General features: G+C 29.4%; 2 protein-coding genes and 2 long non-coding RNA genes across 4 annotated transcripts; 1 reads left to right on the top strand and 3 right to left on the bottom strand.

The window, feature by feature from the left end:
- Positions 1 to 3,949: 3,949 nt before the first annotated feature.
- On the bottom strand, positions 3,950 to 7,599 carry LOC116769034 (cuticle collagen 34-like). Its single transcript, XM_032660013.2, has 3 exons — positions 7,464 to 7,599; positions 6,666 to 6,837; positions 3,950 to 4,390 (listed from the first exon to the last, which is right to left on the bottom strand). Exons 1-3 carry the CDS (start codon positions 7,530 to 7,532, stop codon positions 4,032 to 4,034), a joined length of 600 nt encoding a protein of 199 aa, XP_032515904.2. The 5' UTR covers positions 7,533 to 7,599; the 3' UTR covers positions 3,950 to 4,031.
- Positions 7,600 to 8,319: 720 nt separating this feature from the next.
- On the top strand, positions 8,320 to 9,262 carry LOC133320809 (uncharacterized). The gene is made up of 3 exons (XR_009753935.1): positions 8,320 to 8,441; positions 8,840 to 8,947; positions 9,167 to 9,262. It is a non-coding gene; the product is annotated as an uncharacterized LOC133320809 (long non-coding RNA).
- Positions 9,263 to 9,487: 225 nt separating this feature from the next.
- Positions 9,488 to 17,922, bottom strand: LOC116769213 (lopap). Its single transcript, XM_032660253.2, has 5 exons — positions 17,715 to 17,922; positions 12,641 to 12,749; positions 11,847 to 11,993; positions 10,348 to 10,519; positions 9,488 to 9,711 (listed from the first exon to the last, which is right to left on the bottom strand). Exons 1-5 carry the CDS (start codon positions 17,835 to 17,837, stop codon positions 9,558 to 9,560), a joined length of 705 nt encoding a protein of 234 aa, XP_032516144.1. The 5' UTR covers positions 17,838 to 17,922; the 3' UTR covers positions 9,488 to 9,557.
- Positions 17,923 to 19,420: 1,498 nt separating this feature from the next.
- On the bottom strand, positions 19,421 to 21,732 carry LOC133320780 (uncharacterized). Its single transcript, XR_009753921.1, has 2 exons — positions 21,547 to 21,732; positions 19,421 to 20,374 (listed from the first exon to the last, which is right to left on the bottom strand). It is a non-coding gene; the product is annotated as an uncharacterized LOC133320780 (long non-coding RNA).
- Positions 21,733 to 22,503: the final 771 nt, after the last annotated feature.

Here is a 22,503-nt window from a genome sequence, read left to right on the forward strand (position 1 = left end):
GGTTTCCTAATTAAAAAATGAACGTTGTCTTCCTGTTGGTGCAGCGATGCTCGCTCCGGCTGCTCTGGATATCGAATCTTAACAATGCTTTCATAGATGAACATTATTAATTATTGAAAAGTAATTTATATTACAAATATTTTTGGCTTTTAATTCAGTTTTCAGTTGCCTTATACTTTCGGATGCATTAAATAGAAATGGTGTCAACAACATTTCTATATATGTATTATTTAAAAAAAAACATATATTTGGACTTTGTCAACGTATCTATTGAAACTCAAAATATAATTCATAAAATTCTTGCCCATTTTAATAAACGCGTGTAATTATTAAGCTTAGAAACATTTAAGACCGATATGAGCCGCTTAAACGACGTAGAGGGATTTCCTAACAATTATGTAATTTAATTTCAACAAGTTCCTAAATAAAAAGGTAAAATCTGTTTAAACTTAATGTAAGTTATTCTGAACACTCCGCGTACGAGGGCACGGCTAGTATAAAATAAAGAATCAAATCCAGGAACTGTAATTGACTTCTAAGGGCAATCGTTGGGCAGACTCATCAAGCGGTCGTTGGTCCTGCGATATATCTCACCAGTTTTATTGTTTTTTATTAAAGAAGAAGCTAATGAGACGGATTGTTGTGATTTGATTGGTTGAAATCTCGATAAAATTAATTTGGCACGTTTACTCTGTATAAGTTGAAAAGAAATTAAATGAAATATGACTCTAGTATTGGCGATATAGGAACTAATTCAGATCGCCTCATTTTTCCGTTATATTTTTTATTATATTCACAGTTTAGATATCATTCCATAATTTAAATATTGACATAAATTAACATAAAACTTTATTCAAATTACTATTGTTTTTATTAATTTATTTTTACTAGTTATTTTTTTCCAGTTGCTTCACCTTTTCTAAGTAGAAGTTGTTCAATCTTTTTTTTTAGAAATCTTAATTTTTTTTAAATTAATTAAATCAGTCCATTTTCCTTGTTCTTAATTTTTGTATTTTTGAACGTACTGAAAATCTAAATGTTATAAAATAATACATAGATTTTTTTGTTTTATGTATTTTAATATGGATATTTTTTATTTCATCAGAAAAGACAAATCACATTAATATAGACAAGTCTTATTAAAAGTGTATATTAGAATGTTCATAAATTATTAAAATAATATTAGACATTAGTAGCATAATTTATAACTACACGACGAAAGTATTACGTGATATTAGTGAATTCCGTATAGCAGAAACCAAAGATGGAGTTCTTCGATTCAAGAAGCATTGTTTTAATTAATATAGTAACAAGTTAAAAATAACTTGAACCTGGTTAAGTAAATATTTTAAAATTAGTCAAATGTAATAATATATTATATCAGTCAGTAAGAATTGAAGTCCACTTATGAGACTTCTTAAACAATACATCAGGCATTGTTCAGGTCTTATTTAAAAAAATAAAAACAACTCTCATCTATGATATTACTTGTATGCTTTTGTGAATGTTTGTTCTAAAGCTCTATTTTTTATTCTTATACAAAATTCTCCGTATTTAGAATGACAGTATAAATAAACTAAAACAAAATATATTAGCCATGTTTATAAATAATGGTAAGTTATACGAAACGTTGAGATGAAAAAATCAAAAGCACTTAAGAACGTGATTGGTTGCATCTTAGTGTAATAAATCAATAGTATATTGATACAGTACTGGCTTCTGTAGTGCAAGTGTTTTGACATGGATTCATTTTGTTTGCAATTATTTATTATATTGTGCTATAATAAGGAACTTGTGTCATTAAATTAATGATTTAATGATACTATTTTATGATTTATTCTTTCAATTTTTTAGTTTTGGTCGTCATTGTATTAAATTAATTAGTTTCAGATACTACTTATAAAAACAATAATATATTGGTATTTGTATATTTAGTTGAGTAAATTGAAATAGTTGGATAGAAAGTTTTGTTTGATAGACAAAAAACTTTTTTCCAAATATATAGACGACTTTAAATCATATTCCGTAACGCGACTATATGTTGATGTAGTTTAGTTATATACAAATTTGTTTTATTTTATTAATCTTTATTAAAAAATATATTTAATTTAATTATTTCGATATGCTTGAGAGGCCGTAGAAGTAATTTCAGGTCGGTAACTTTGCTTTGCGTGTACTAGACATCTAAGTAACTTAATCTTTAAATATAATTATAACAGAGTTGAGTTTTCTATAAAGTTAAAGCAAATTAAAAACATTTGTGAGTTGTTTCTATCAGAACTATTTTCTATTAACTATTTCCGATGTTCAATAAAATTTTAAACTTCCTCATAAAATTAATAGCTTTATTGGGTTTATTAATCAAGACTCAGGAAATTTCGAAATAATATCCTGTTTAATTTGTTTTTTTTTATACTGGTATTGACCTCGATTCGTCCAATTATTTGATTTATCAACTGCCTAGCTCAATACCTAGTTGAATTGGCTTTAAAGGTGAAACAATCAACAATTATTAAATTTTTGAATGCATAATTTTAAGACAAAGAATTTAGAAAATTAAACCTCCGTAGCTGATATTATAGATATCGCATCGATTGTGCAAGGGGAAATATTCTGAAGAATTGTGTGACAAAGTGCCTGTTTCACAATTTTACTCACGTCCAACAGCAACAAGTAGATGCTTTACGCGATAACACTATATTACCCCAATATTTATGTTAAATTGGGTTCAGAGAATAATTATTAAGGTATACTTATATGAAATAAAAATGTTAAACTACTGGCTGTAACATCAGTAATTATAGGTGACTTTACCTATACAAAAATTCAACTTTCAAGTTTTTTTCCTTAGATAGTACAGGGAAGTCTTGAATATCATAACCTATGTATTATTCTGATGTTTAGCTATATCGCTGGAATATTTCATTACAATCCGTTAAGTATTTTTTAGGTGAAAAACTGACAAGTATCATACGATCCGAGATTATCGTTAGGCGGTCAAAGCACTTCTACAATTACAAAAAATGCTACATTTATATTTCTCGGGCATAAGATAGATAATATAGGTCGTACTCGATCCTTAGAAATAATAGTAGATAACTTTTTAAAAACCTTAACAAGGTAGATAACCAACAGATCAGTACCGTCAAAAAAGTTATGATCTACGATAATTAACTAATATCACATTTGAATTGATCTTTCTTAATCTATAATTTTAATTATCACAAAAGACAAAGATGCCCCTAAGCTAGAGTGAAGACTTCAATTCCATCAACAATTTATGATAAAAACAAAAAGTAACTGAGCAGGGCAAGGATGAAGAAAGAAGGCCCAAAATACGTATATAATAAAGGCTTTTATTCAGCGAGACAAGAATGCTGAATATATCCATATTATAATGAATTCGTACAGTGAGTTTAGAGATGCAAAATGAGTGGTTAGACATAGGAGATTATGTACCCCATTAGCACTAATTTGGTGCACCGTAATGAGTTTTAAAGCGCCTTGTGTTAATAGGGTTTACGGTTCCTTGGAAAATTAACATCCCCAAAAACTACGCCATCAAGGTCAATAAGTATTACGAGCTTACTAACGTATTCACTCAGACTAGGTTCGTCGTAAAATTGTTCGCGGTAAAAGTGGGGTTGAGACATAAAACAGATAAATCTCTATACAACTTCCTAAAAGACTTGGGCCTGTCCAGAGCTAACATCAATTCATTCTTAGAACGTACATCGAAGGCATCCCAAATTTGTTTAGGTAGTGAGAGGAGCTTGGGTCCCCCTAAACCTACATCTAGGTTCCATACACTGTTAAAGCTTCAACCTCTGCATCGCGATGAACTCGACACTCGTAATAGGAATCCATATCCATACATCCTCAAAAAGTTTTAAATTTATAATATTTGTAGGGTAATATTTAAACGTTCAGTTTAAATAAAAGTCAAAAAGAAGTTAAATAAATTTAATAAACGTCTACCTAAAATGTAATTTGGTGATTTTATAATATAAATGATACCTTTAAGAACTTATTTACGCTGGTGCCGCAGACGCTGGTGCTGCAGTGGTTGCTGCGGCTGTTGAAGCACTTGCTTGAGTTGGAACACCTGCGGGAGCTCCAGGAACTCCAGGAACTCCAGGAACTCCAGGAACTCCAGGAACTCCAGGAACTCCAGGAACTCCAGAAACTCCAGGAACTCCAGGAACTCCAGAAACTCCAGGAGTTCCAGGCATTCCAGGTCCAGGAAACCCAGTACCACCGGGTCTTGGGAAAGCAGGAGTAGACCCTCCAGAAGGTAATGGAATGACCGAATTGGCAGGAGTAGAAGGATTTGCATTCACATTAAGTGACCATTGTCCATTAGTATTGGACATTTGAAGACTAATTCCAGCTAAAAAGAGATTATACATAATATCAATTTTTACTGCGTCGGCAATTAACAAAAACATTAATAAACCTTTTTGTTAACAATTTGTGATAAATCTTAACATCATGTTGATTTATTTTGTAACACCATACACATATATATATTTAGATAAGAAATAGCGTTAAAAAATATTAGTCAAATAACAGTTTTTCTATTTATCATAAATAACACATATCTAAAGAAAGATCGGAAACGGATTTACTATTCAATAAATTAATAATAAAAAAATCCTTGAACATTTTATATAACAAAATTTGTAAAAATAAAATAAGGAAAATAACGGGTATTATTTTTAAATTGGATGCCGAAAGTGAGAGAATTGATTTATTTAAACTCTTAAAATTCTAAAATTAGATTGATACTTATCAGACAATTTTCCACATTTACATAATTCTTGTGTTTTTTTCTCAGTATGCAGAGAATCACTATAGAATCGAATTCGAAATATCAATGTAAGTATTGACTTATACTGTTTTCATGTAACACGTATCCATATAACACAAAATACGGATTTTATTACCCTCATGCAGATGCATCTTAAGTAACTAAAATTGGACATACGAGTAGTCTGCTTGTAGAAAAAATATAGGCATATTCTTCAAGATAAAATTTCATCATCTTCATCTAAATCATCGTCACATTACATTTCATCATTTACATAAGAATCAAATCCTAAACATAAAAATCAAAATCATGTTCATAACCCATGTTATTTGATGAACTCTTTAATTTCAAAAAACTGTTTCTTTTACAGACTCTTAAAGTTAGTATTAAAATAAAAAATAAACCATTTAGGATTAAATCCAAATTTTTAAAACAATTTCAAAATCAAAATATATTATACTCCTGGCAATGGATGGCGTGATTATGTTTTATCTTGAATCTCAAGTCACTCTGATCTCAAAGGTAACGACTCTCTGATTTTTTATGCCACAACAGTAGCTCAATTTCAAAATTTCTTATAATGAATTCTATCTATTAAATATTTGGCCAAAATGCATCTTCTAAGTGTCTGAAACTCGAGATGCCCTATGGCCATCTTTTTCACGTCATCTCTTTTGATATTGATGATTCGAACGACATGAAAGAAAACCATTATACATTCATTTTGCGCTTTTTCACAAACCATGTTTTTTTTATACAAAAACGAGGACCGCTCTGTAACATCTACAATGAGTCATTTAAGGATCGGTCATGATGGTAGTACTACTTTCTCGAAATCAGGATTTTGTCATGTAATAGGACACCAAAGAGTCTCTAGAAGACATATTATGTGAACGTAGCTTGGATGACATTTTATATTCGTATATATGATATAATATTTTATATTCGTATCTAAAAACTATTTATCTCTTATTGAGGTTCTTTTAATGTGGTACGTTTGAATTAATATTGATTTTATAAAGTTTGGTCTTTCCACCGTTTTTGAATGTAAATTTATTAAATGTTCTTACAATTTTTTTATACTCATCTTTAACGTTTTTCTATCTGATTTGTTATTTCTATTAACTTTTTGTGTTGTTCCAGGTGCTGGTCAAAATTATAGCTGTATATTTTTAAGGTTTTTTTTAAGGATCATTCAAAGCACAGTATTCAATAATATATCATAAAGTCGATACTATAAACAATACATTGATATACATAATCTTCGACAAATTCAGAGCGAAGTGAGATGAAATAAAAGAACTGAATGCGTAAACGTGAATGTAAATTCAAGATCCTTAAAAAAAAAACATCTTAATCAAGTTTGACAAGCAAGTCCTGAAGTATTTTAATAAAAAAATAAATAAATCGGAAAATAAATTACAATAACAATTAAGTGAGATTAAGATTCCTTGTCCTTAATAATATTATTATGATATTTAACAGAAAATAATCATCTGTACTGAAAATTTTTAGTAAAATACACTTGTAATATTATATATAATCTTTGTTCTTGACATGACATGACAACGCTATGTTTGGTTTTTCCATCATGAATAATTCATTTTCCACCAGATGTAAGAATATAATACATTCGTAACGGTAAAGCTGTTATTGTTAGTAAATACAGAAATGCCTTATACAAAATACTTGTAAAATGAAAAGATCCTTCCATATAAATAAATTTCAAAATTTCATAATATAATTCATATGAACAACAACCCTAAACAACGCCATAAAAAAAGTATTTTGATCGTTCAAACTATTGAATGACTATAATAGAAAATGTGTGTATGTATGTAAAATTTATACTTACGTAAATTTAAATCCACGTTAGGTGGTTTCCCTTTTCTCCCTGTGGTCGCTGGCGCCGGAGGTCCACAGGAACAGATGTCATCAAATCCAAAGTAATCATCGTTTGAATTTGACGCAGTGCTATTGTCATCGTCGTCACAAACTAAATCGCATAGAAAGTCGAACAGAAATGGCTGGAACAATATACAATTTTGATGTATATACGCAACTGTTAATAAATACTTCACAGAAAGAAATATTATTGAATGATTATTATTTCTGCCTGACATCGCATGTATGAATAATTATATTTTATTTGAATTTATGTTAACATAAAAATTTTGAGTACGCGCTGAATTACGAGTAATTTGAGCATATTACATTGCTAGAAACTAGAGATACGCCAAATTTGTGTTCAAAGAAATATTCCCCCTAATATTCTGTCTAAAATATATCGAATGAATGTCCGGTTTAATAATTCGAATAGTTTCACTGAAAGTATATTTAAGTGTTTTGATTATTAAAAATTATCAATTTGTTTAATAAGACGTGTGTTTAACACGTCATATATAGAAAATAGAATAAGGTTCATATTTTATATAAGATTATTTTAAATTAAGACAGTGTCAGTATCATTATCAAACACTGTTCCCACAGTACTCAGAATAAAAAAGTTCTTTCTAAAATTATGTTATTTATATCTTCGGCCATTTTTCGGTGTATTAACCGATCAAAGAAATATACGCTGAACGCGAAGCGCATCGTTTCTAGAAACTATAAATTTATCTAGTTTTACATTTAGTAAGTGATCAAAACTAACCTTGCAAAGTATTACTTGAAACTGCACCAGAGAAACAAATAAGAGCACATAAAAAGTAACAGACCCCATGATTTATATTTTTTTATGTAAAAAAAAACACCACTTCAGTCCCTTACACAAGCCAACTATGCTTTTGCGCAAGTTGTCTGAAATATTAATAGGTGCTATTTACTGAAGAATATACACACAACATAGATAAGCCGAATATTTTATTTAGCCATCTTTATACATATTTCTAGCTATGTGTTAAAATACTAACTATAGGAATAATTGATTGTTAGTATCTTGTTTGATATGTTTAACGACAAAATCTAGTTATGTGTTAAAATAGGAATAGTTAAATCTATAGGAATAGTTGATTGTTAATATCTTGTTTGATATGTGTTAAGTCAAAAATATGATAAAGAAAATTAAAAAAAAAAACTATTTAAGAATGTTTTTGGTGAACGGAAATTATAAAGCTCACCTTAAAGTTACTTATGTATTTCGAATTTAAATGATATATTCAATTGTTACTTTATGATATTTTAAATACGAGAAAAGCAATAGAAGTTTTCAAGACCGCATTTAATCAGTAAGTATTAAGTGAATACTTATCAAGTTCCGGTATTTAAGGACAAAAAAGAGACAGTAAGAGAGAAAAATAAAAACAATACAAATATGCCTAAAATTACTATTAGTAGAATTAATGTTTAAGATAGGTATATCATGTTTGAATGCGATAGGTAGGCAAACGAATGAATGTAGAAGTAGACATAAAAATAATTCTATAATAATAGTGCAACGTCTTTAATTCTCTAATCTATGGCACAACCTTCATGAAGTTGTGAAAATTCTATTTCATATTACAATTACAGTTCTTCTTTTAGATGGTCGTTAATTTACTACGGATATTGTAGTTTTAGACACGGTCAAGTTTGAATGTCATCGCTACGTGTTTACAGATGTGCGCGCCTACTTATTGTGTTTCATACAGACGTACGTATTAAGAATAATAATTGTATTGTTAACAATATGTACCCTCGGTCGTATGAACAATGAATGATGTTGAAATAATATTATGAATATCGATGAAGATAAGTCTGCGGCTCGGTCCGTTAGATAAAGCATTCAATGAGTATTTTCTTTATATTTCTTTATATTACGCTCATTGAACGCTCGACCTATTTTATATAAATTACATAGCTGAAGTGAGTACATAGATTATGAAGCGTACTCATTGCAATATTTGCTTATAATGAATGTTGGTATAGCTGATTAATAAAATCAAATAATAATAATCTAAATTTCGAGAATTTTATCAGCATGCCTTGATCGGTAGGTAAGTGAAATATATTTTGTCACGTTTTCAATCATTTTTCGTTTTTTAACGCCAGAATCAGAACAGGGGTGTCATAAGTTTGACGTCCACGTCTGTATGTATGGTTGTACACATAGCTCTCAAACGGCTTGGCCGATTTCGATGCAGTTTTCTTCATTTGAAAGTCAGTATTCTTAGTGTTGTTTTTACTACTACTATGTTAATATCAGTGCAGCAGTGTAACAGTGCCAGGTCTTTTCCAAAATGATGCGAGGCATTTTTGGTCATAATTGTAAAAAAATTTATGATGATGGACAAGTTTTAAAAATGACATAAATAATACAGATAGTGATTCTAATATGGAGAAGTATTTTCCTTTTAATTTAATTAATTAAGTTTTCAGGTAACTAAGGAAATTGTCGGATATTCCAGTAAAGATAAGATTTTGACAAAAAATGGTCAGAGGGAAATATATCTTTGGCGTTGTGATACATTACGGTAAGTTATCACACTTTTAATAAGTTTACAAATGAAAAAGAAATAATTTAACAAACTAGTATTTTTTTAATATATTTTCTTCCTTCCTGAAATTTTATTTTTTACATTAGTTAAAAATTGCTATTATTTGAATTTGATGATGTCTTAAGTTTCTTTGAAAGGTCTTGATGGACTCTAAAGGATTTTGATTTCTAAACATAGCGCTGAGAACACAATAACATAAGACTTATATTTATCACCACAATTTATTGACATAAATCATACAATTCATAATATCAAAAACACTTTTATTTAAATCAATGACCAAAAGCAACGTTGTAACTAACTCCAGGGCGTTTCGGTGTCTTGCTTCCGACTTCGACGAGAATCGGAGAGAAGTCAGATTTAGCTGGTTTGTCAGAGCAGTCTTCATGAGATATTGGAAATACGTACTTGATGTCCACATCATATCTACAAAAAAATTCATCTTTATACAAAAAAAGGATAAAAAAAGGCTTGGTGGTTGGACAACTTAATATATATGATCAGCATAATATAAAACGAAAAAAATTATGTATTATAAGGACATTAACTTTTCTTTTCTAGTAGAATGAAGAGCATCACACACATGGTATAGCCCTGGAAATAATGACTTAAGAGGAAATTATACCATTGTATTTTATTTTTGTTTTCTAAATACGCGAAAAAAGGGAATGTCACGATATGAAATTTGGCGTAATGCCATATAAGCTCTTTGTTTACAATCTAACCAGCGAATGCATAATGGCCAAGGCTTGGAGCAAAAAGGTTCAATTTACAGTTTTCATTTTATACATTAGTTTTAGTTATAAATTCTTATAACTGATTTAAAATAAGGCAATTCCCAGAATAGTCGCGTTCATCAATCATAAAACCATTAAAATTTTAAACATTCTTTTTCGGTTATCTCAACTTTAGAGTTTCGTCATTATAATTTTATACTTATTTTTAGTTACTGCTGTACAGGTGTAGCTCATTGAATAAAGAAACAAAGTACTAAATCGATAACTTGTGTCACTCTGAATAATTCAAACCGTTGCATTCACTTTATACATATGTAGACCATACCTTGGCAACTTGTCTCTCAGATATGCCATCACATTCTTTGGTAGTGTAGTTTTTCTGGATAGTACAAATGCACTGAGATATCTCGCACCCTCGCTTTGTTCAGCGCAGTGAAGTAACAGCATCCAAGTCTTGTACTCTGTATCCAGTACATATGTATTGTAAATGCCATCATCTGTAAATTATATATTATGAATATTTTAGAGAATTTTATATATAAATTATATGATTCAATGGCGAACCAAGGATCGAATACAATATGAAAAAGATTGATAAATAGAAATAAAGTATTTAAATAAAGTGATACGCCTTGGATTATTCAGAAGAAGTAATAATATATTATTTTATTCATTAACTAACTTATAACTGCAACTTCGCTACTTAGAAAATCCACATTACTGATCACGTACTGCTTATGAATATCTTGATTTATTAAAACCAACCAACCTACAACCTCATACTAAATGAACTTATCACAATATTTTTTATATAAAGACCGAATGTCTTAAAAAAAAAATTTATGAATAAAAATCTTGCTGTGATAGACGAAGAATAATCGTTTACGTAGATAACCGATATTCATTTTGGTTTGCTACGGACTAAAATCTAGTAAAGAAGTTATAGGACTACTCGAGATGATTAAGACAAGGAAAAAGCCTTCTTGTGTTTTTTAAGAATAGGATTTCAATTATCATTATTTACTTCTGACACACTTAAGTATCTCAGTTAAGCCATATAAGAATTCCTCTAGCACATTTGTGACCACTAAATTAAATCTACATGAAATCTTTTAATATGAGAAATAAAAATATATTTATCATCTTAACCTACCTGTTTCCAAACTAGCATCTCACATAATTACAGTTAAATAAATAGATTTACGTATAAATATACACAGCAATGATTTAAAGGTGCGCCACGATTAACATATAAAATACAGCAAAATTACTGTGTGCGATTTCTATCATTTATGAATATCCTCTTGTCTCAACTTTCGGTTACATGGCCATTATATTATTAGCTTGAATTATGTAATCAAAAATAATCTAATACAGGCAAATCAAAATGGAGCGTAGACGCCTTATATGTATTTTATTTATTATATGGACTATTACTTACTATTTGATATCGGAAATTATTTTTTATACAAACGTGAATTAGACATTAAGTGTTTATAAAACTGTTATTGATTTTATATTAATTTCTCAACAGATAGAATTAAGAAATCATGACAAAAATGTGAAATAAATTTAGACGATCTTGGTTATGGTTCATGTTAAACTATAATTTTAACTCAGGGCATAATCTTTTTACTTCACGCTTGTAGCAAAATGAATATACTTGGGTAATTATATTGTTGACATACTTTTCGATAATTTGTAATAAACAAAAATTACCAACATTCTGGTTTGTTTTTATTTCATACATAATAAATATTTTAAGAAAAACAAAAGTGGACATAGAGGTATATACAGCTCAAGTAAACACAAAAAAAAACTCACAAGTAATTTCAGAATGCGTCCAATGAGCCGGCTCGTTGAGGTCAACTTTCCAAGTGATGTTACCCAAAAGATTTTCTCCTATTGGATCGTCGGCGAAACGATATGTGAAATTCATTGTCACTCCAGGCGTCCACTCTATTGACCCGTCTGAAAATATAGTTTACAATAACATCTTCAAAATCTTTAACATTACGAAGGAAATATTACAGGTAGTAATAATGGTTACGCTAGATTTGCATGTTACCATATAAATTTTTAGGTAATGATAGATTCACATGCAACCGCTTACGCAATGAAAATAGTTTTATTAACAAATACGTAAAGAAAATTTCTACCTTTACCATATTAACACAATTATACAGTTAAACATTTTACTCACACACCGTTTGGGTCGAGTTCCTTTTGATTTGGTAACTTTCAATATATTTACAAATTTTTTATTTGACAGTAATTTTTTTTAAATAATATTTTACATCAAACAATCGCAGTTGAATTACAACTTAGATATATATACATATATATATTTTTGACTTGAATAGTCCAAGGATAATGTATATCTCTAGTAAATATTTATTTTTACGAGGTTTTATAAAAATATTAATATTAAGATATTTTTATTTATTTATGAAATTAAAAAAAAATTATAACCAGTTTGGCAACTGCATTTGAAACTTCTATATATGTTATTTGTATATTAATAATATATACCTAGTGATATCTACGATTACTCCATATAACATAGTTAACTTTTGATAGCTAATATTATAAAATAATATACAATATGTATTCTCTACCTTCTGCTCGAACGTGATCGTCCTCTGTGAAGACGGCTCTCATACAACTGTACGAAAGTGCTTCTTCAGCACTGGCATAGTACTCCACTACAAACCAATCACCCAGCATCTATAAAAACAAAAATAAAAGCAACGATCAATTCAACATGCATAGACTACACTCTCCACTCTGCAGTTATAAAATAGCGCCTTTAGAAATGGAATAGCATTGTCATTGTTCCTCTGATTGTCTTACAAAATTTTGAATTCGTTTTATTATACTTACTAAATATTTATCAATGGCTATTTCATTGATTTAAGAAAACATCACAATACAGCAAAACAATAGAAGTCTCTAGAACTCTATTTTGTAATACATGTAAATGATTTCCACAAATAAGCAAATGGTACAACACGTCTACAATGGTTTCAGACAACCCAGTAAAAACATATTAAATGTTATTTAACATAAAAAAGCACTACATCAAACTAAATATATTTAACTAAAAATATATCCGAAAATATCAGTTCTATTTTTATTTAAATGAACACTAGCGACAATCTTACATCTCACTAATTATTTAAGTGCTAACAACACTATAAGCACCCATTTTTTTAGGGCGAAGGTAAACAATGTATAATATTCAGTGACTATACTTTTTTTATTATACAGTACCAATATTTATTTGACTAACAAATAGAATCAATTATAAAACTTTTCTCATTTGTCAATGACTGTATTTCAATTGAATATCTTATGCCGGTCAATCAGAATCATCAAACAATAAAAGTGAGAGCGCAAGATTCGTAGGAGCCGTTTCAAAACCGGTCATTATTTTAAATGCAACTTGTAACAATGCTAAGGTACGCTCAGGTGCCATAAGCTGATCTCTCAATTTTATCGTTTGCATATATTATACAATCGTATATTACATGAAGAATTTGTAAGCGATTTTTGTCTTTATGCTTTCGTTTTAAAGCTGACTGATAAGTAAGTAACGATTCACTTTCTACCGAAAGGATTATGTTGATTATACGAATCAAACTGACGATTGCGTAATATGAATTATGGTTGTCGACTATCTCTTCTTGATGTGAATAATTTATTTAAATTAAATTATCCTTTGGTTCATTAATATATTTTCTAATAAGTGAATGCTCAATCTCACCAATGTTTTTTTCATTCAATCGATTCCGTAATAACCACAAAATATATTTTCAAAAAGTATTGTATTAGTATGAAATGTTTTTTTTTTTCATAATAGAGTTTTTATTGGTTAAGAAGCATGTATTGAGGTTAATAATAAAAGCGGACACATGCAAATTTGATTCGCAAATCAAAAGTTTCTTTCATACAAAAGTAGCAAACATTCCTCTTACTAAAGATCGTATCTTCACCGTGTGAAACATCTTGTAATAGGAAATTCTTGAATTGAAACGTTACTTCAAATGGACGAATTGTTTTTTACTTGTTTTAGGTTCATGAACTTTTCTTTATCAAAATTTTATGTATCTACGTCGTCGTAAAGGTATGTAACTCTTGTAAATTGTACTTTAAGCACTTTAATTTGATAAATTGGAATAAAAATTATTTAAATTATCCCTTCATTTTACTATACTGAATATAATAACTTCAAGAAATGCTAGTCATAATTATAGAAAAAACAAATCACACCTATATCTCCTACCATTAGCACAACTTTATCATAACTACATAAACAAAAAGTTTCAGTCATTATTCATAAATCAACACACATTCCGTACAATTATTCAAATGTTATGTTTGTATTGTCAAGTAATTAATAAGTCACAAAGACGATATTTATTTATAACATCAATTATAGCTGTTTTTGTAAAATATAATATACTGTTAAGACATTAATGGCAGCAAAAGTCAGATAATAAGAAAGTTTGAATTTATTATAATCGTATTTGATATACTATTATTTACATAAAAATTGTTTTCTTTTTTAAATAAATAAAAATTCGTGAATAAAATAAGCATATAGTTAATATTTTCCATTCAATAGTTTCATAAAATTTATTCGATATATATTTGGCGGTTTACTTTCATCTCTCGTGAACATAATATCGAGAGGATTTCGATAAAATCGTCAATCAATCATACGTCTACATTATTTTAAGAATATTGAAGAGATGACAAATGAATCATTGATAAATCTTATTTACAGAACCCCGTGAACGCTACAAATTGATTGATAGTTTTGCTCATTTTATAGGGTGGCAACCAGTAGTTAAAGGAAAACTACGAAACTTACTTATATAAATTGTAATAAGAATTACATATTAAACATTATAACCTATACCTAAGACTACATGATAGCCCCGATGCTAGTATAGCAATCCCACTCCATTGCTTATGTGGTATCAGAAATCTTCTGGTTTACACGGCTTGGTATTGGTTCCGCGGAGTCGGCAACGTCACTCGTAATATGATATTTTATCTATACAAAGGCGTTGCCCGGCGATGTTCATTTATATTTCAAAATGTCGCGCGTATGTAACATGCTTAAAAACATTTTGTAACTTTTAATATTTTATACTGTTTCATGTGCATAAGACATATTTATACGTAATGTGTCTGTCACTGCTTAGTCAGGAACAATACAAGACATATGACCTATGTGTTATAGAGGTGATATTCTATTTATACGCCGAATTTCACCCAATCGGCATTTCGGTGTTAAGTAGCAACAAACACGACGTAAACACAGGCTTTCACATTTTAAGTGGTAATGTGATCCTCATGTCATACACTCTTAAGATAATATTAACTATTTAATAGAGTTTATTTATTATTATTAATTTAATAAAATTAATGAAGCACAAATATTTAACCAATATAATAAGCAATTAATTAATGTTTTTTAATAATATTTGTGAACTAATCATCACTCCGTTTATTATATAGTGAATATATAAATAAAAATTTGTCTAGAAACGCGATTATTATGACTGAGTGAATAAATACATCTTACAACTGATACCTAAAAATCTGGTTCCGCAATTAGTATGGCCTGGACTGTTATATTCTTCAAACCAATCTAGATTAACAACTTCTTTTATTGCTCTATAAATATAAATTTTTAGTTTTGGAATCAAATTAAAAATACAGTCATAAATCTTACCCTGTCATTCAGATTTTAAAATGACAAAATAATCTGTTACAGATTCTCATCATTAGTGTTTGTTTGTCACGTGCTATCAGAATTTTACATCTGTTTATACTAGCTCTGAACCCGACTTTCTCCGGGCGGATTGATTATTTATATTATATATATTAATATCAGTAAATGAAATAATAAACCGCGTAATATTATTCGAAAACCTTAGTTTTATTTAAATGAGTACTCGTAAACATTGCACTACCATTATAACAAACAGACAGCCTTAATTAGTTCTTATTTAATATGCTATATATATCAGTGAATTTTTTTCTTATAATCAATCCAGTGGTTTCACAGATTTGCCGGAACGAATAGACAGATAGACTGAAATTGTTATAAATGTTACTATGGTATATCTTATACACATATAATGCATATATCGAGTGCACTCAGTTAAAAGTTGTTATTTTATTTCATTGCTTCGTTTAAATAGGATTAATCTCATTCTGTAAATTATGTATATGTTTAATGAAATGTTATGCGAGTACACAGATGATTCTTAATGAGGGAGAGACGAAATTTAACGAGATCAATTGGTTTAATAAGAGTAATGTTATTGTTTGTTGACTAACGCCGATGACATCTCTGGTGTCTGTCTTGACACATTAGTGTAAATTACCATTCCTATAATACTACCTAGCAAAAGTTTCCTTGTTTTTAGCTCTATACGATTCTCATTGTAAATTCAAAAGGTGACGTAACATATTTGGCCACTGGAGTAGACAAACAAACAGATTTAGAAGCTCCTATCAAATCTTTTCACTAGTTACCTTTGTAATTTTTAGTATTACGACAATTATATGAAAATTTATGGATCCTATGTTAATTGCTATTGAAGTTTTTGACAGAACTTCCGTATTTTCCCCACGAATTGATTTCTAGTTACTTTTTGAAGAACCTTTTATTTTAATTAAAAAGAAAACATTTTAAGTAATTAACAAAGCCAGTCTATTAGACTGGCCAATTTTAATATAATTAAGAATCCGAAATTTTTAATTTTTGGCCAATCAAGAATCAAAGAGAAACTGCCTGTTTTAGGTATATATCACTCTAAAATGTTTAAGATTTGAATATTGTTTCTTTCAGATCAACAGAAAGTAGGATAGGACGAAGTTGACTAATTATTAAACCATCTCATATATTTTATATCTTTGAGATAAGAATCGGGGCTACTCATTCCATTAGGCCCCAACGACTGTTCCTTTTTATAGCATCATTTAGAAAACCTTGTCGATTAGCTGTATATGTATGTGTCAATGTATTTTGAACACAAAGTTGCGAAATGTTTATACGTCAGTTTGTTTATGGGGTAAATATATTTATTTGCAAGAAACAAAATATCCAAAGAGTTTTATGTCATTCATATTATTATATTGTTGTAGCACTTCCATTTGAACGATTGTTACATGTTATACATGGTGTTTATCAAACTCACTTCCGCCACCCACAGACTATTAAATGTATCCGTCTAATTAAATGTTGTGTCTTTATTAATTGATGTATTTTTTTTTATAAACGGTTTTCATTTAACGTAACAATTGCTCGAATATCTTTTTGAATTTGATTTATTTTTCGGCAGTACAAAATCTCTTTTTTTTTGTACGAATTTTGTCTTCTTACTTCTGTAAAAGTATATGGAAGTTTGGACTCATGTATTTTATGTGTTGAGATAGAAAGTTCTTAACATTAGAGAAAAAATGTTATACCAGTATTTATCTTGTTTTGTATTCAACACTATTTGGATCTCAGAGAATGGACGATAGTTTTGTATACATTCAATGAGCTTATTATTTTTTGCAATAAAATCTCCATATTGCTTATTTCAATAACAAAATAATAACTTATATTATGCATCGAGATAAATGAACGTAATTTAATGAAAATATATATATATTTATAAATATTACCTGAGATAAATCAAAATGCGGCACCGCTCTGACTTCAGGACATTTCCTTTTATCAACGATTCTACTATAAACAGTGCATATCAAAAAGGAAAACAAAAACAAAAAACTTAAAGCACGCATCATAGAAAATTATTTAACTTCACTACTACTGTAAAAGGATTCGAAACGCGATGGTTACGGGAACGTATTATTCATTCGAGTGTTTGTGTTGTACTAACAATAGGGAATTCTTATCATTTTGTATGGGGCATTTGTTAATGGGTGCCAGGACGCATTGGGCATACCATTATCAGGTATATGATTCATTCCATATTATTACAATATCTGTTTACTGACTAATGATTTTTAAAACTGTAATTTTTTTTTTATGTTTATTTATTTTAAACATAAATACTTATGTGACTATTTTTGTGTTTTATTATGAAATGAGTCGCAGCAACCCCAAGTTATCATGTTTCATCCGCCTTTCTTAAGATAGGGTTACGTCAACAACAACATTTATACCATTTTAATTTTATTAAAAATGCTGTTGTAACCTTTGTCTTAAGAATAAAGTCATATTTTAAGCTGTTTATGAATTATAGAATTTTAAAAAGTAATTAATTTTACTAATACAATATGCGTAGATAAATGATTCTTCGTATACGTCCTCGTAAATCTAATTTTGAAGAAGGAACGTAAATATATAGCTAACAACTTTTTAGATACCACATGGACCACTAAAACCATGTTCGCAGGCTGGTTTTAAATGCGAGTATTAGCAAAATTCGTGTCATATCAACTAGTTTTGGTAGCCCACTTCTATTCAGGTAGTGTAAATGAAGATGGCAGAACATTAGACGATTTATGTAGAGGATAATATTATGTTTCATTCTTTTTTATTTAGTTTATAAAGTATTGAGTAAATTAATGAAATAACAATTTTATGATCTGGCTGGTTGAAACATTACTTATACATTATAACCTGAGACTACTTACTACTCGATAATGAATAAAAGATTTACTTACATAATGATGTCATTTGTGTGAGTTCATCATACGCACTGTTCCGCTCGATTTCTTTTTTCATTATTTATATTTAATAACATTAAAAGTGCAAATCTCAAGACTTATTTTACTTCACAGAATCCTTATAAAACTCATTTTTATCCTTGGTTAACGTCAGGCCTTGCGACAATGGCAATAAACTTATACATAATTAATAATAATAGACAATCAAATCACATTTTTGATTCTTTTCTTTGCTTAGGAAACTGTATCAAGTTTAAGTTAAGCATAATATTTTATTCAATATATAGCACAAGTCGGTAGTTTTCTTAAAACTAAATTCCGACGAAACAAAAATGACAACATATCAGATTCATCTCTGACAGAAAGTGTTTTTACTTTTATGGACCATAGGTTATGATTGTTAAAATAGTCTTTATTTATAGTGTAATAGGGACTATGAATGTTTATATCTAATTCCTCATTTTCACCGATTAAGTATCCTTATCTCAAAGCGGTCAGTGAAGCGTCCTCATTATTCATGCTTTGTTACTTTATATCTTTGTAAAACCTTGTTCATGTTTACCATCAACATTAAAGAGTAAGGATATAACAATTATTTTTATAAGATTATCTGCAATAGAAAAAATTAAAAACCCTGGACTTCTGTGATCATAAGCATAAAATTTTGCAAGTAAATAAAAATAAAAGATATCACATTCCAACTTATTTATATATTTATTTAGTCATTTCTGTATTGCACATATATATAACGGTTATGCATAATAGATGAGCTTAATATATTGTTTAGAATGCGCATTCTTTAGCATAGCATGTCATAAACATAGCATTGCATTTCTCCAGCTAACCCTAAAAAAAGTGGAGAAAATATCGTTTTGGGCAAATTTAAAATACTATGAATTAATGATTAAAAAATAATACCTATTAACAAAAACAAAATAAAAACAAATAAAAAATAGTAAGATAACACAATCACCTTTTCGAAATAACAGTTTTTAGCTAAACTTTTAGTGAAAGAATTTTTTCGAATGTAGTCATTGTAGTTGCTTTCGGTGGCTAGAGACCAGAGACATGATAAAATTTTCATAGCCCGTATATATGAAGTACAGATGTATAGCAAGAGTTCGAGTTTATTCAGTGAAATTGAAACTTAAAAGTTAGAAAAAAAGAAATAAAGAAAGAAATAAGTAATCACAGTTTTAATTACATTTTTAAGTCCTGGCCAAGACTGCAACGCACTATAAATTTAAAAGACTATTTTCTCATTTAGACATCCCAGCTGTGGTAACTATCTATGTAAATCTAAACATCTTTGACATACATTAAGTAGAACACGGAAATTTTTTGAAATTATATTTCGTAAAGCTGATTTTTTTTAATTCGGTCCAATTACAGTAAAATTAACAATTTCATTATCATGATGGGATTTATCAGGCTTCATATCTATGGATATATTTGCAGACCATGATTATATCTGTTCCAAAACAGAATTGAGTGATTCTTTTGCTGTGCTAATCGGATTGGTATCGCATTGATCATGTAACTGCAAGTCGTCAGCCTGGATAATGTCAGCAGCCACATCGCACCGAGTAAAGAGGACGTTGTCAATATATACAGCTAGCTGATGCTTCCAAAGATAGAAGAAGAACCAACTGAAAGAAGAGTATAAGAGAATACAATAATATAACAATACAAGCAGAAAGTCCTGGTTGAAAGAATAAAAGGCAGTCTAACAATAGGACAAGAAACACCTTTTGGTCATCCTCACCTTATAAAATATTGTCAAGGTTATTTAAAAGAGCTGTCGTGTTGCTAATCCAAAACTGAAAACCGGATTGTACAGAGTCCAGGAGATTGAAATTTGTGAAGAATAGGAGGAGTTGACGGTGAACAATAAATTCACTGGTTTCGGATAACTACGGTAAAATGGGGATGTGATGTTAATTTGAGGAAGACTTTGGACGGGAAAGAGAAAAGCTTTATTCCATATATCTGAATATAAGCTAGAGATTAAGGATTAATTAAATATATGCACAAGAAAATCCAAAATAAGCATTACCATAACCCTGCAGAATGGTATGTGACCAGCGGCTGTTGTTGTAAAGATAAGTATACCATTAATTGCTTTGGATTTTGCAATTAACTGAGCAATTAAAACAGAAATTTTCTGTTAGTGTAAAGTGGTGGTTTTTGAGAGGGTAGAGGGGAACTTAGTTGAAGAGTCTAAATATATATTACTAAAAAAGTGGCGGTTAAGCCTATTAGGGTTTAGGGAGGAAAAAGTGATAGAGCTATGAAATTTGACAATACCCAATGTTCTTAGGCATATTAACTGCTGAAGAACAAATTTTGACAGTAAAGGTTTTATCAGTAAAGGTAAACCACATATAAGTTTGCGAAACGGCTAGCTTCATCCATTCCTACCAGCCTTGTAGATGTTACTATCAATGAAAAGCACAGTATTTTTTCGCCATGGCTTTTTTAACAGAAACATTGCACCAAAGGAGGAGCAGTGCCTGATTTTAACTCTACCTAGCGGAAAGTGTCAAACATAAAAAGACAAGATCTTATTGTTTATGGAAAGAGTTTTTTCGTTTAAACTCTTCCAGGACACAATTTCTCTTCAATTGATCAAGGAAATAAAATTGAAGATAAAAATATAAAAAACATATATATATTAACTGTTATAAATTGACAAAAAACTTAAATAAGCGAATAATGATAATTGATACCTAAATCGGGAACTTAAATTAAATCACGGATACAATTAAATTTTATGTAGAAGTATGTACAGAGGAAACAACGCGTAGAACATTATTATTACCCTGACATTGATCGTCCTACAATCTGTATTTTCTCTTTGACTGGTACTGACGGACTGACAATGTATTATTGATCGACTAGCGGCGCACGTTATAAATTCAATAATACTTAAGTGGCATAATCATAACCTCAACGTGCCACTGCATGTCCATAACTTATTGGTGCATTGTTGGTAAGCTATGATTATAAACTGAATGTCAGTCTATGTATATGGTTTTAATACAAACGGTACACTGTACAGGATATAGATTATCTGTAAATACTATTCCAAGTGTTTATAAATAAAAAATTATCTCTGCCTAAACCCACAGAATGACAAAGGCCGTAAATATTCGTATTTATCAGATTGTAACAATGATTTTACTATGTTAGAGCCGACGACAAGTCGACCACTGGCTATGCATTCGTATGAGTGTAGGATCTCTCCGCGAATCTAAATTAGCTTGTGTCTGAAGAATCACAATTGATGTTTTTTTTTGTGGCAAATCCGTAGTACGCAGAACACGTATAACGAAGCCGCACTTTCCTAGCATTCCTTACAGTACAATCGACAGTTTCACTAAAATGTCTCACCCTAAAATCTTTGACTTTATCTCCAATATACCGAATTTAATAGATTTTAATAGTTCTTTGAAATTTAAATGATTATTTAACAAACAGTAAACAAGTGAGTTCATTCGATCTAGTCCCCAAGGGCTTGGAGAATTAGTTCAAGGAGAATCACGACTAGACCTTGATTTATTAAACATTATCATGTATACAGTTATGTTGATTTAAAATAAAACTTAGCATTAAATACTTCTATAGAATAGACGATAACATATTTTACAAATAAAAGGGAAACTGAAAACAACCCCAATTATATTTACTGATAGTTACTACTTACTTATACTTATACTTACTATAATAATTTATCCCTAATTCCATTTACAAACAGCCTATACATAACCCATGAACA

Source organism: Danaus plexippus, chromosome 5, assembly GCF_018135715.1.
Source record: "Danaus plexippus chromosome 5, MEX_DaPlex, whole genome shotgun sequence".
Lineage (NCBI taxonomy): Eukaryota > Metazoa > Arthropoda > Insecta > Lepidoptera > Nymphalidae > Danaus > Danaus plexippus.